The sequence below is a fragment of the Engystomops pustulosus genome, chromosome 4, assembly GCF_040894005.1.
Source record: "Engystomops pustulosus chromosome 4, aEngPut4.maternal, whole genome shotgun sequence".
Taxonomy (NCBI): domain Eukaryota; kingdom Metazoa; phylum Chordata; class Amphibia; order Anura; family Leptodactylidae; genus Engystomops; species Engystomops pustulosus.
In genome coordinates, this window is record NC_092414.1 from 42,466,202 (window position 1) to 42,479,595 (window position 13,394).

The following is a 13,394-nucleotide window of genomic DNA, read 5'->3' on the forward strand; positions in this document are numbered from 1 at the left end:
TTTAAAATATATTATGTTATATTACAAAGAACTAATTTATAAAAGAATAATACAAAGAGAATTAGCTAAATAAATACATATATCCACATAAACACATCCAGTATATATAATAAATTCACAGTTGATTCATACAAAATGCACAGTAGTTCCGGCTTTGGAGCAGTGACCGTGCAGATGGGAGGCTTTGCGGACGAGGGCGCACAGCTACTCATAGAAGATATCTGGTAGGAGTATCAAGTTTTAAAACTTTAATACCCTAATATGTAAATTTTCTTAAGCAGCTGCTGGGGCTCCTCCTACCCTGACATCTTCTGCGCTGCCACCGCTCCGAATTCGCGGATTCCGGCGCATGCGGAGAACTCTGGCTTCTTGGACGAGGGTGCGCAGCTACGAGGAGCTACGCACTGAAGATGTCAGGGTAGGAGGAGAAAAGAAGCTACTGGGGTGTGAAGTAGCCGCGACGTGTAGCTTCATGTCTGGCTACTCCATTCCCCAGTAGCCGCTTAAGAAAATTTACATATTTGGGTAAGAAAGTTTTAAAAAGATAGCGGGGATGTGAGGATTAGCTCTAAAAAGGGCTATCCTCATGTCCCATACATCCACCTACCACCCCTTCTACCTATAGTTAGGATCTTGGTGGTAGGTTTCCTTCAAGGAAGTTTGACTCACCAAACTGAGTGTAAAAACTGAATTGTGCATTGTGAAGATAATCCATAGTGGAGCCCTGGAAATGGAAACGGTCTCTCCAAAGTCGGCCCCTTACTCATGGTGGCGGGATGCACTGTGGGAAGATGTCTCCTCCCGTCTGCTGGACAAGGATGCTCATGCACAGTGGTATCTCTTTCATGCAGAACCGTGCTACGGAGCAGTATCCCCTGTTGTTTGGCCGATCGTGAATGTTCAAGCTAGAAATTACCTATCTTGAATACACAGCTCGTTTGATAAGAGGACGACATGTAGAGGCAGCCATCGAGACGACTTCCATGATTAAGAGTGACAGTATGAGGCATCCATATTGCTTCTATGATTGAAACTTCAGGTCTCCAGCATGGCGGCGACAGATGGGCCGAGTTCCATTATGTATCTGGTGAAACACCTGAAAATTCTGCCTGACACAGCTCGTTTGATAAGGGGATGATGTGCTGTATATCCTCTCGTGCTCCAGCGTCTGCGGTATAGAGAGTTGAAAGTTGCGCATGGAGACATTGGTGGACGCTGTGGAGGATCGTGGAGGCAAAATGGACAGGAAACAGCAGGGGCAGTATGCATGGATGCCTCTGAGGCTGCCTAATCTTGGGATGGAGCTCGCGGTCCGCTGCCAGGCGAGCTTTCGCCTGTCCAAGCCCCTGTCTCTGGGCTCCTCCCCACCCAAAATGGGCCTGGGGGCCAGAAGCGTTTACTTTGAAAAAATAATAATTTTCAAAGCAGGCGGGGTCGTATGAATATTTCACCTAGGAATAATGGAATAGCATAGCGGTTCTATTTTTAATAGTTTTTTCGTAAATGGTTCCATGATTAAGAGCAACAGTATGGGGCATCCATATTGCGCTGCTATGATTGCCACTTCAGGTCTCCAGCATGGCGGCAACAGATGGGCTGAGTTCCATTATGTATCTGGTGAAACACCTGAAAATTCTGCCTGACACAGCTCGTTTGATAAGGGGATGATGTGCTGTATATCCTCTTGTGCTCCAGCGTCTGGGGTGTAGAGAGTTGAAAGTTGCGCATGGAGACATTGGTGGACGCTGTGGAGGCAAAATGGACAGGAAACAGCAGGGGCAGTATGCATGGATGCCTCTGAGGCTGCCTAATCTTGGGATGGAGCTGGTGGTCCGCGGCCAGGCGAGCTTTCGCCTGTCCAAGCCCCTGTCTCTCGGCTCCTCCCCACCCAAAATGGGCCTGGGGGCCAGAAGCGTTTACTTTGAAAAAATTATAATTTTCAAAGCAGGCGGGGTCGTTTGAATATTTCACCTAGGAAAAATGGAATAGCATAGCGGTTCTATTTTTAATTGCCTTAATTGCGCAAGAATTCACTCCCCTCACTGGCCTGACTCTCCATTTCCTCCTCCTTCAACTCCTCCAACTCCTCTTCTTCTGCCCATACACACTGAACAGTGAAGGACTGAACAATGCTCCCCTCTTCTGTCTCGCCAACATTCTCCTCCTCTTCCTCCTCCACCTCCTCCGATATGTGCTGAGAAACAGACCTGAGGGTGCTTTGGCTATCAACAAGGTAATCTTCTTCCCCCGTCTCTTGTGACGCCCGCAAGTTCATGCTGACCAGAGAGTTTTTTAACAGGCCAAGAAGCGGGATGGTGAGGCTGATGATGCTGGCATCGCCACTGACCATCTGTGTTGACTCCTCGAAGTTACTCAGCACCTGACAGATATCAGACATCCACGTCCACTCCTCATTGTAGACTTGAGGAAGCTGACTGACCTGACTACCAGTTCTGGTGGAAGTTGACATCTGGCAGTCTACAATCGCTCTGCGCTGCTGGTAAACTCTGGATAACATGGTTAATGTTGAATTCCACCTTGTGGGCACGTCGCACAACAGTCGGTGAGTGGGCAGTTGGAGGCGGTGCTGCGCTGCCCTGAGAGTGGCCGCGTCTGTGCTGGACTTTCTGAAATGTGCACAGATGCGGCGCATGTTCGTGAGCAAATCAGACAGATTGGGGTATGTCTTGAGGAACCGCTGAACTATGAGATTTAACACATGGGCCAGGCATGGCACATGTGTCAGTCTGCCGAGTTGCAGAGCCGCCACCAAGTTACGGCCGTTGTCACACACAACCATGCCTGGCTTCAGGTTCAGCGGTGCCAGCCACAGATCAGTCTGCGCCGTGATGCCCTGTAATAGCTCTTGGGCGGTGTGCCTTTTATCGCCTAGGCTCAGCAGTTTGAGCACCGCCTTCTGTCGCTTAGCGACGGCACTGCTGCTGTGCCTAGCTACCGACTGATGGCGCCATGCCCACGGATGGTAATTCGGAGGAGGAGGTGGAGGAGGGGTGGGAGGAGGCATAGTAGGCCTGAGAGACCTGGACTGAGGTAGGCCCCGCAATCCTCGGTGTCGGCAGTATATGACCAGCCCCAGGGTCAGATTCAGTCCCAGCCTCCACCAAGTTAACCCAAAGTGGCGTCAGCGATATATAGTGGCCCTGCCCGGCAGCACTCATCCACGTGTCCGTGGTCAGGTGGACTTTGTCAGAAACGGCGTTGGTCAGGGCACGGATGATGTTGTCTGACACGTGCTGGTGCAGGGCTGGGACGGCACATCGGGAAAAGTAGTGGCAGCTGGGGACCGAATACCGAGGGGTGGCCGCCGCCATGAGGTTGCGAAAGGCCTCGGTCTCTACCAGCCTATAGGGCAGCATCTCCAGACTAAGTAGTTTGGAGATGTGGACGTTGAGGGCTTGGGCGTGTGGGTGGGTTGCACTGTACTTCCTCTTGCGCTCCAGTGTCTGGGGTATGGAGAGCTGAACGCTGTGCATGGAGACATTGGTGGATGCTGTAGAGGATCGTGGAGGCGAAGGTGTAGTTTTCTCACGGGAGGTGTTTGGACCGGGGTCCTGGGCAGGGGGCTGACTAGCAGAGGCAGCAGATAACAGAGGGGAAGGAGCAGTGGTGTGCCCGGCCGGAGGTGAACGGCCATGGTTCCATTGAGTGGGGTGTTTAGCATTCACATGCCTGCGCATACTGGTGGTGGTTAAGCTGGTAGTGGTGGAACCCCTGCTGATCCTGGTGTGGCACAGGCTGCACACCACAGTCCATCGGTCATCCGGTGTTTCTTTAAAGAACCTCTAAACTTCCAAAAATCTAGCCCTTGCCACGGGAGCTTCACTACGTGAAACATTTGGCGCTGATGAACCAGCTCTGGCCCTGCCTCTCCGTCTGGCCCCACCACTGCCTCTTCCAACCTGTTCTCGTCGAGGACTCGCCTCTGTCTCAGAAGCACTGTGTTCACCCGGCCTATCAACCCAGCTTGGGTCTGTCACCTCATCATCCTCCGATCCCTGAGTATGCTCCCCCCTCGGACTTCCTGCCCTGACAACAACTTCACCACTGTCTGACAACCGTGTCTCCTCATCATCCAACACCTCTTTACACACTTCTTCCACTACGTCAACAATGTCATCATCACCCACAGACTGCGACCGGTGGAAAACCTGGGCATCGGAAAAGAGCTCAGCAGCAACCGGACAAGTGGTTTGTGACTCTGGTAAGGGTCCAGAAAACAGTTCCTCAGAGTATGCCGGTTCAAATGCCAAATTTTCCTGGGAGGGGGCAGACTGGGGGGAAGGAGGCTGAGGTGGAGGAGTGCTGATTTCGGTGACATGGGTGGACTGCGTGGAAGACTGACTGGTGGACAAATGGCTAGAAGCATTGTCCGCAATCCACGACATCACCTGTTCGCATTGTTCTGGCCTCAACAGTGCTCTACCACGAGTCCCAGTAACTTGAGACATGAACCTAGGAAGTGTAGGTCTGCGGCGTTCCCCTGATCCTTCATCAGCAGGTGGTGTCTCACCCCGCCCAGGACCACGGCCTCTGACCCCTGCAGTAGTTGGACGCCCACGTCCACCCCCTCGTCCTCTAGCCCTAGCCCTCGGGTTCAACATTTTCGCTATTGAAGGCCTAAGAAAGTCGGTTGGGTTCCTGTATGCCTAGTTTCTAACAGCACACAAGAACTGGATTTTAAGTCACTTTAAGTTTTGAAAAAAAAAAAAAAGCCTAATTCAATTAAACCCCTAATAAATTGTCCCACTTAGGAGTTTGAGATGTGTGTGACTAAGAGCTAAATAGAACGTTCCCAAGTCTCTCTGCAAATTCCTCACAATATGGTACTAGCTGCACTACTAGTGCCAGCAAGCCCAGCCACAAGCAAACAAACAAAAAAATAAAATATAACGCTACTGTAGCCTTAACAAGGGCTGTTGGGTTCTTGTAGACTCACTCCTGCCTAACAGTAAGCTAACCCTGCAGCAGCAGCAGCTCTCTCCCTAATGGCATCCAGACAGAGAATGATGCGAGCAGCGCGGGCAGGGGCTAGTCTATTCCAGGGTCACCTGATCAGGCCAGCCAACCACTGCTATCGACGTGTAAGGGTACCATGTCATGCTGGGTGGAGTGCAGAGTCTCCTGGCTTGTGATTTGCTCTGTTTCTGGCCGCCAAAAATCAAAACAGCGGGAGATGCCATTTTCTCGAGCTGGCGAAGTATTCGTCCGAGCAACGAGCAGTTACGAGTACGCTAATGCTCGAACGAGCATCAAGCTCGGACGAGTGTGTTCGCTCATCTATCTATCTGTAAATGTGTATCCTGAGTATATTTAAGAATCTTGTCTTCGTGGGTATACCCCTTTATGGCTCAGACTGGCTTCATCCTAAAAGTTAAAAGTGGATCCAATATCCAAGTCAGCTTTAGCATTGCAGTTTTATAATACAACTTGGCATTCAAAAATCTATTGAAAATCTAAAGAAATGATACAGAAAACTTTCAGAAAAAAATATTATATTTTCTTGCTGTGAGAAACATCTTATATGATCAAACTGTAAAATAACATAAAAACACTATAATGGATAGATTTGTAATCATAATGATATAGCAATCGTAAATCTAAAATCACCATTTTTTCTCTAGAAAAGCCTGTTAAAATTGCAGTAACTCTGGAAATCGCAAGCATTGCCTCTATTTCAGAAGACAATATGGTAAGTAATTACATACATTAGAGTGCATGATCCAACTAAATGGTGGTCCAATAAACAAACTTTGTTTTTCTCTTCAAGAATTATGCTTTTCCAACAATAAAGAATTTCAAGCTGTCTTTTTGAAAATCTTTTTTTTTTTGTAGGTAAATCCAAACCACGATTTGAAATATTTTTAACATGTACATTTTATTACTTAAGATTATTTTGTTTTATATCGTCAGATATTTAAAAAATATTGTTAAATTAGTGCCATCTTCTGTGTCTTCAGTGAACCCTCTAGACCAGTGGTGGCGAACTTATGGCACGAGTGCCAGAGGTGGCACTCAGAGCCCTTTCTGTGGGCACCCAGGACTTCACCCCAACACATAGTTTGCCAGACAGCACTCAAGCCTTCCTCCTGCGGTCCAATACTGCCCAGGATGTGCCATGCTCAGCGCTATTTTAAAGCGACATCCTTGGCTGCCAGGACTACAGGAGTATCCAGAAGGTGTGGATAGAGATGGATTGTCATTGGAGCTCCTGCTCTGGGTCCCCTGATTCTTCCTCTTCAGGGGACCCTGGAGAAAAGCTACAATACAATTTTCTCCATCATCTTTCTATTGTATTGGTGAACTCTGGACACCAATATGATTAAAACCTGTGATACAGCAGGGATCAATAAGTTACTGCTTTGTCATCTTGGCACTTTGCGACATATATGTGTGTTTTTGTTGTAGCTTGGGCACTCTGTCTCCAAAAGGTTCGCCATCACTGCTCTAGACCATCGCGGACGATGAAACTAGCCGACAACTGGGACCTAAGTGGCAGGGTCCACCGCAAAGCAGCATGATCTTGCTGCGGCATGATGCCACCAGGGTGTTCCACAGGTGCTTCTAACCAAGGTCAAGATACAGAATCACAGTCCAGGCTCAAGGTCGGGGACAGGCAGACAGTCAGGGCTGGCAGCAACTGTGCATAATCAAGGTCAGCACAGAGGTAACAACAGGAGATCAAGCAGAACGGGGAACAGGAACAGGAATCCCAGAGGAAGCTTTCTCTATGGCACTTAGCTCAAAGATCTGGCGGGGGTTGATGGGAGCAGCCGGCCTAATTGGAAAACCCGGAAGTGGACAGCACCAATCAGTGGTGCGCTGGCCCTGTAAATCTACGAGAGCCGACGTGCGTGCGCCCTAAGGAGTGCGGATACCCACACTGACCGGACAAGGAGGAAGCAGGAGCATGGAGAGGTAAGTGAGAGCCGGGGGTTGCGCCACCAAGACGTGGATCGCAGGGACACTCATGACAGTTCCCCCCTTTGGCCTTCCCCTCTTCTTGGTCAAAAGAAATCTCTGGAGGAGACTACAGTCCAGAATATTCTCCTCTGGCTCCCAGGATCTCTCTTTGGGCCCCAACCCCTTCCAGTCAACAAGGAAGAACCACTTACCTCTCACGGTCTTCATATCCTGTACCTCTTTAAGCTCGTAGACATCTTTGGAATCAGCCTCTGGAGCAATGAGGAGGAGATAGCTGAGATAAGTGGTTCAAGATGACAGGCTTCAGGAGGGAGACATGGAAGGAGTTTGGGATGCACATTGTAGGAGGAAGGCAGAGCTTGTCAGCCACTGGATTGATGTGTTTGATGACTTAGGAAAGAGCAAGGAAACAGGGACCAAGCTTGTACCTAGGTATCTTCAGACTGACATATATTCACCCTTTCTACTTGACCATTCCACTGAGGGTGGTAGGCAGAAGAAAAGTCCAGATTTACTTGCAGCTGGTTACACAAGGAATGCCAGAACTTTGACACAAACTCGACCCCTCGGTCGTGTTGTCAAAGTCCATGCAGCTGGAAGATATGCTGGAAGAACAAACTGGCAAGATGTGGAGCAGAGAGAAGACCTGGAAGAGAAACGAAATGGGACATCTTGGAAAACCGGTCAGTCACTAACCAGATGATCGTTGCCAGAAGAAGGGGGCAGATCTGTGACAAAGACCAGGGGATCGAATGGGAATCAGCAAGGGAAGCAACAGGCCATCCGGTTTCAGGTGAGAAGACTTATTAAGGGCACAGGAGGTGCAGGAACCCACAAAGTCCCGGACATCTTTGACCAGGTCAGGCCACCAGTAGTAGTGGGAGATAAGGGCCACAGAGCGTTGCACCCAGGGGTGCCCAGCCAGACGAGAAGAATGTCCCCAAGACAGGATCTTCTACCGGAATGCAGGTCAGACGGAGATGGAGATCTACCGGAGTGGCAACTACCACTAGCTCAGGAGAGATAATATGCAGAGGGACCGGCTCTTCTCCATTGACATCAGAGGCATGGTAAATAGCATCCGCCTTTTATATTCTTCTCCGCAGGATGGAAATGGATCACCAGATTGAAGCGTGAAAAGAAAAGAGACCAACAGATTGCCTGGGATTAGGGCACTGGGCTGGCTGGAGATACACAAACTGGATGATGAGCTCCTTCCACTCCTCCAGAGCAAGTCTATCTCCAATAGACTAATTTCTATCTGCATAGGAAAAAGTCTTAGAGAAAAAAAACATGTCAGAGAACGGCCTTTCTGGGTTATCACCGTCCCTGCACATACGGAGGATGCGTTGACCTCAAGATGAAAGGGCTTCTCAGTGCCAGGCCTGGAGAAAACTGGAGCCGAAGCTAAGGCAGACTTCAACCTTGAGAAGGCGTCTTCAGCTGTCGAGGGCCAGGCATGAGGTTTGGCACCCTTTCTGGTGAGCCACAACAATGGGCGACACCAGAGTGGAAAAATGCAGGATAAACTGCCTATAATAGTTTGCAAAACCAAGGAACCTCTGTATGGCTCGTAGACCTTGTGGGCGTGGCCACTGTAGAACTGAAGACAGTTTAGCAGGATCCATCTGGAGACCTCTGTCGGAGATTATATAGCCAAGGAAATGGAAGCTCTGTTGGTGAAACTGACATTTCTCCAGTTTGACGTAGAGACGATTGGCCCAGAGGCAGCCAAGAACTTGTTGTACATGGGACTGATGGGTCTCGAGGTCAGGAGAGAACACCAAGACTAAGTAAACCACGACAACCGTATACAGCAGATCCTTGAAGATGTCATTATTAAACTCCTGGAAGACAGCTGGAGCATTACACAGGCCAAATGGCATCACAAGGTGCTTGAAATGTCATGAGTGTTAAATGCTGACTTCCATTCCTTACCCTTGCGGATCCGGATGAGATTGTAGGCCCCGCGAAGATCCAATTTGGAGAACACCTTGGAACCGCATTGACGGAGAAAGAGCTCTGTGATCAACGGCGGGGGGTTTCGGTTCTTAACCGCAACTTTGTTAAGCCTGCAATGGTCTACACTAGGACGGAGGGCGCCGTCCTTCTTGGTTACGAAAAAGAAGCCTGCGCCAGCAGGAGAGGAGGATTTGCATATGAAGCCCCTCTGCAAGTCCTCTTTAATATATTCAGACATCCATACAGTGTCTGGAACTGAAAGAGAATATACATAACCTCTTGGGGGGGGGGCACCTGGAAGGAGATCCACAAGACAATTATAGGGACAGTGTGGTGTCAAAGTCTCTGTTTGTTTTTTGGAAAACACATCGGCAAAGTCCTGGCAACATGTAGGTAGGCCCTCCAAGTGCTTGGGATACATAGAGGAAGCCCGAACATGGTAGAGGCGTCACCATACAGCGGGACAAACGTGGTCCCCAACTAAGGATCTACCCTGTCGTCCAGTTAAGGACTGGTGCATGGAGTTGCAGCCATGGAAGATCCAGCAGAAGACGAGGTGGAGCATGGCAGCACGTAGAAGGATAGTCTTTCCTTATGAAGATCTCCAATTTGCAGAGTGACAGGTTCAGTGCATTACCGGATCGAATTGGACAGGATTTGTCCACTGACTAAGGAAATAACGAGAAGCTTCTTGAAAGGAACCACTGGAATGTGATGGCCGGTGGTTTTGCCGCCACGGAGATGTTCAGAGAGCGTTCAGAGAGCTGAGGTGCTGGCAGTCCAAATAGTATATTCGAAAAAAATGAACCAGCAAATCCACTAGGATAAGTTTAACATTTTTAGAACTCTTTATTAGTTCCATCTTCGTAAAACAAGCAGCAGTACAAAGACAGAGAGAATGGGTCCACAAATCTTACGAGTTTTGAGTCATAAGACTCTTAATCGTAAATCTATAATAAAGAGTCTAATGACTTAAAACACGTAAGATCTGTCAACCCATTCTCTCTGTCGTATTGAAGCTGCTGGTTTTATGAAGATGAAACTCATAAAGGATTCGCAAATCCTAAAACTTATCCTACTGGATTTGCTGGTTAATTTTTTTCGGATTTTACTGGACATTCTGCCAGCACCTCAGCTCTCTGAACCCTGCTTCCCCAGGAGAGCTGGATTATTCATCCACGCCTACTACTACCTACTAGATACAGGGCCAGAATCAAGATTATTACATAGATCCAGGGCCACAAACAAGCAGGGTGAGACAGACAGCATTATACTGTACCAGGTTCAGGCTCGGACTGGCCTGCCGGGATACTGGTAAAAACCCAGGTGGGCCCTTATCATAAGTCACCATTCCTGCCTGTGTCTGTGAGCAGGAACATTCAGCTGAGGCTGGAGGAGGGGGGCAGCAGGTGGACTATGACGTCCTGCAGGAGGGAGAGACAGGTTCTCTGCTCTTCCCACAGCAGTGCTGGGGCAGTGAGTAAGACATTTCCTCCTCCCTGCACTGAGCACCTCAGCCCCTGCGTCACTGCAGGAGAACATGGCCCCTGATTCACTGGAGGAGCAGACAGTGAGCTGTCACTAATTACAGACCAGAGGACGTGGGCCCCCTAGTAGTCACAGTGGGCCCCCTTCCTCCTGGTCATGCTGGAGCTTCCTCCCCCTGGCACAGCACAGGCTGCACTCATGTGCTGGAGCTCAGGATGGATGAGGAGCTGCTGCTCACCCCATGATGGCTTCCAGCACAAGAAAAAGGTACAAAATAAAAGTGCATCACATTTACACACACAGTGCACCTCATTACACCCCTGCAATGTGTACACACATATAGAATAACAGTGGACTCAAGAACTACAACTCCCAGCAGTTGAATTTGATGCTGAAAGTTGTAGTACTTTGACTGTATTAAGTATTGCTGTAGAATAAGGACGTTACACGTAACACACTGACTCTGTTTAGAATTGGAATCAAAGTGCACAGGGGCAGGATGGGCTTCTATGCAAACGCATGTGATGGATAACCTGCACCCGGTGTCTTGTAATGTCCAAATGCAGCCTCAGTATTACAAGCATACCCTGCGTTACGTGTGACCGCAGCCTCAGTATAACCTGCATACCCTGCGTTACATGTGACCACAGCCTCAGTATTACCTGCATACCCCGCGTACGTGTGACCGCAGCCTCAGTATTACCTGCATACCCCGCGTATGTGTGACCGCAGCCTCAGTATTACCTTCATACACCGAGTTACGTGTAACCACAGCCTCAGTATTACCAGTATACTCCGTGTTACGTGTAACCACAGCCTCAGTATTACCTGCATACCCCACGTTACGTGTGACAAAAAGAAAAAATGTCTTAAATGGGTTTTCCCACAAAGACAAGTTAGGCCCTACCCACAGGCGGATAACAAGCCTCAGGCCCCATTCACACATTGCAGTTCTTGATCTGTTTTAATTAAAAACGCAACAGGAAGCGGCTCATTCCAGAACAAAAGTGTTTCAGTATAAAGACATACACTCACCGGCCACTTTATTAGGTACACCTGTCCAACTGCTCGTTAGCACTTAATTTCTAATCAGCCAATCACATGGCGGCAGTGCATTTAGGCATGTAGACATGGTCAAGACAATCTCCTGCAGTTCAAACCGAGCATCAGTATGGGGAAGAAAGGTGATTTGAGTTCCTTTGAACGTGGCATGGTTGTTGGTGCCAGAAGGGCTGGTCTGAGTATTTCAGAAACTGCTGATCTACTGGGATTTTCACGCACAACCATCTCTAGGGTTTACAGAGAATGGTCCGAAAAAGAAAAAAACATCCAGTGAGAGGCAGTTCTGTGGGCGGAAATGCCTTGTTGATGCCAGAGGTCAGAGGAGAATGGGCAGACTGGTTGAAGCTGATAGAAAGGCAACAGTGACTCAAATCACCACCCGGTACAACCAAGGTAGGCATAAGAGCATCTCTGAACGCACAGTACGTCGAACTTTGAGGCAGATGGGCTACAGCAGCAGAAGACCACACCGGGTGCCACTCCTTTCAGCTAAGAACAGGAAACTGAGGCTGCAATTTGCACAAGCTCATCGAAATTGGACAGTAGAAGATTGGAAAAACGTTGCCTGGTCTGATGAGTCTCGATTTCTGCTGCGACATTTGGATGGTAGGGTCAGAATTTGGCGTCAACAACATGAAAGCATGGATCCATCCTGCCTTGTATCAACGGTTCAGGCTGGTGGTGGTGGTGTCATGGTGTGGGGAATATTTTCTTGGCACTCTTTGGGCCCCTTGGTACCAATTGAGCATCGTTGCAACGCCACAGCCTACCTGAGTATTGTTGCTGACCATGTCCATCCCTTTATAACCACAATGTACCCAACATCTGATGGCTACTTTCAGCAGGATAATGCGCCATGTCAAAGCTGGAATCATCTCAGACTGGTTTCTTGAACATGACAATGAGTTCACTGTACTCAAATGGCCTCCACAGTCACCAGATCTCAATCCAATAGAGCATCTTTGGGATGTGGTGGAACGGGAGATTCGCATCATGGATGTGCAGCCGACAAATCTGCGGCAACTGTGTGATGCCATCATGTCAATATGGACCAAAATCTCTGAGGAATGCTTCCAGCACCTTGTTGAATCTATGCCATGAAGAATTGAGGCAGTTCTGAAAGCAAAAGGGGGTCTAGTGCATGGTGTACCTAATAAAATGGCCGGTGAGTGTGTGTTCTGGCAAATCCCCTGCCTTTTGAGGTTTCCAATGCAGTTAAAACTCATCCAAAAACAAAAAGTGTGCATGGGGCCTGAGGCCACAGTCACAAGTACCACTAGGCGTCTGTTCATAACGAGACGCTAGCGCACAGGGGGAGGACCTCAGCCCGAACGCACATGTGATTGATAAGCCGATCGCATGTTGCTTGCAGTTCTCTGGAAACGCATGTGTGTTTGGGCTGAGGACCGCTCCCTGTGCGCTAGCGTCGCGTTATGAGGCTTGTTTTCTGCAGGATTGTTCTACACGTCCTCATTCACTTCTATGGGCTCATGCACATGGCTGTGAATTTCATAGCCCTTTTTATGATCCGACTGCCTGAACTGCAAATGACAGAGCAGGTCCTAACCATGTTTGCGGTCCAGGCTATTATTATGTACTTGCATCCCGATGACAAGCAACCCATGGGACCATTGTTTGCATACCAAGAACTGTAAAAGTGTAGTGTGCAGGAAGCCTGCGGCTGCGTTCACACATTACGTTTTTTTGTTGTTGCAGAAACTTAAAGTTTGTGTGCTGAATGGCAAAAAGACCAGCATTCAAATGGAAAAGGAACAGATCGTCCTTCCAAAGCGTTGAATATGCAACAAAAAACGCAATGTGTGAACATGGCCACAGGCTGCATTCACACCTTGTATTTGCAGCACGCAATGAAAATATACATGGGGGTGGCTCGTACGTATCCATGAAACAGCTGGTGGGCCCCCAGAATTAATTTCACT

The 13,394-nt window shown here is 48.7% G+C and overlaps 1 protein-coding gene across 4 annotated transcripts in view; it reads left to right on the top strand.

Moving 5' to 3' along the window:
- Window positions 1–13,394, top strand: part of LOC140126389 (gamma-aminobutyric acid receptor subunit pi-like) — a 234,286-nt gene that overhangs the window by 84,527 nt on the left and 136,365 nt on the right. For 3 of the 4 annotated variants that reach the window (XM_072145792.1, XM_072145796.1, XM_072145794.1), the window contains one exon: window positions 5,643–5,710. In XM_072145792.1, coding sequence (XP_072001893.1) covers window positions 5,643–5,710 — 68 coding nt within the window. Of the gene's footprint in view, window positions 1–5,642; window positions 5,711–10,416; window positions 10,660–13,394 lie in introns of those variants that run through there. The other variant, XM_072145795.1, reaches the window with a different exon arrangement.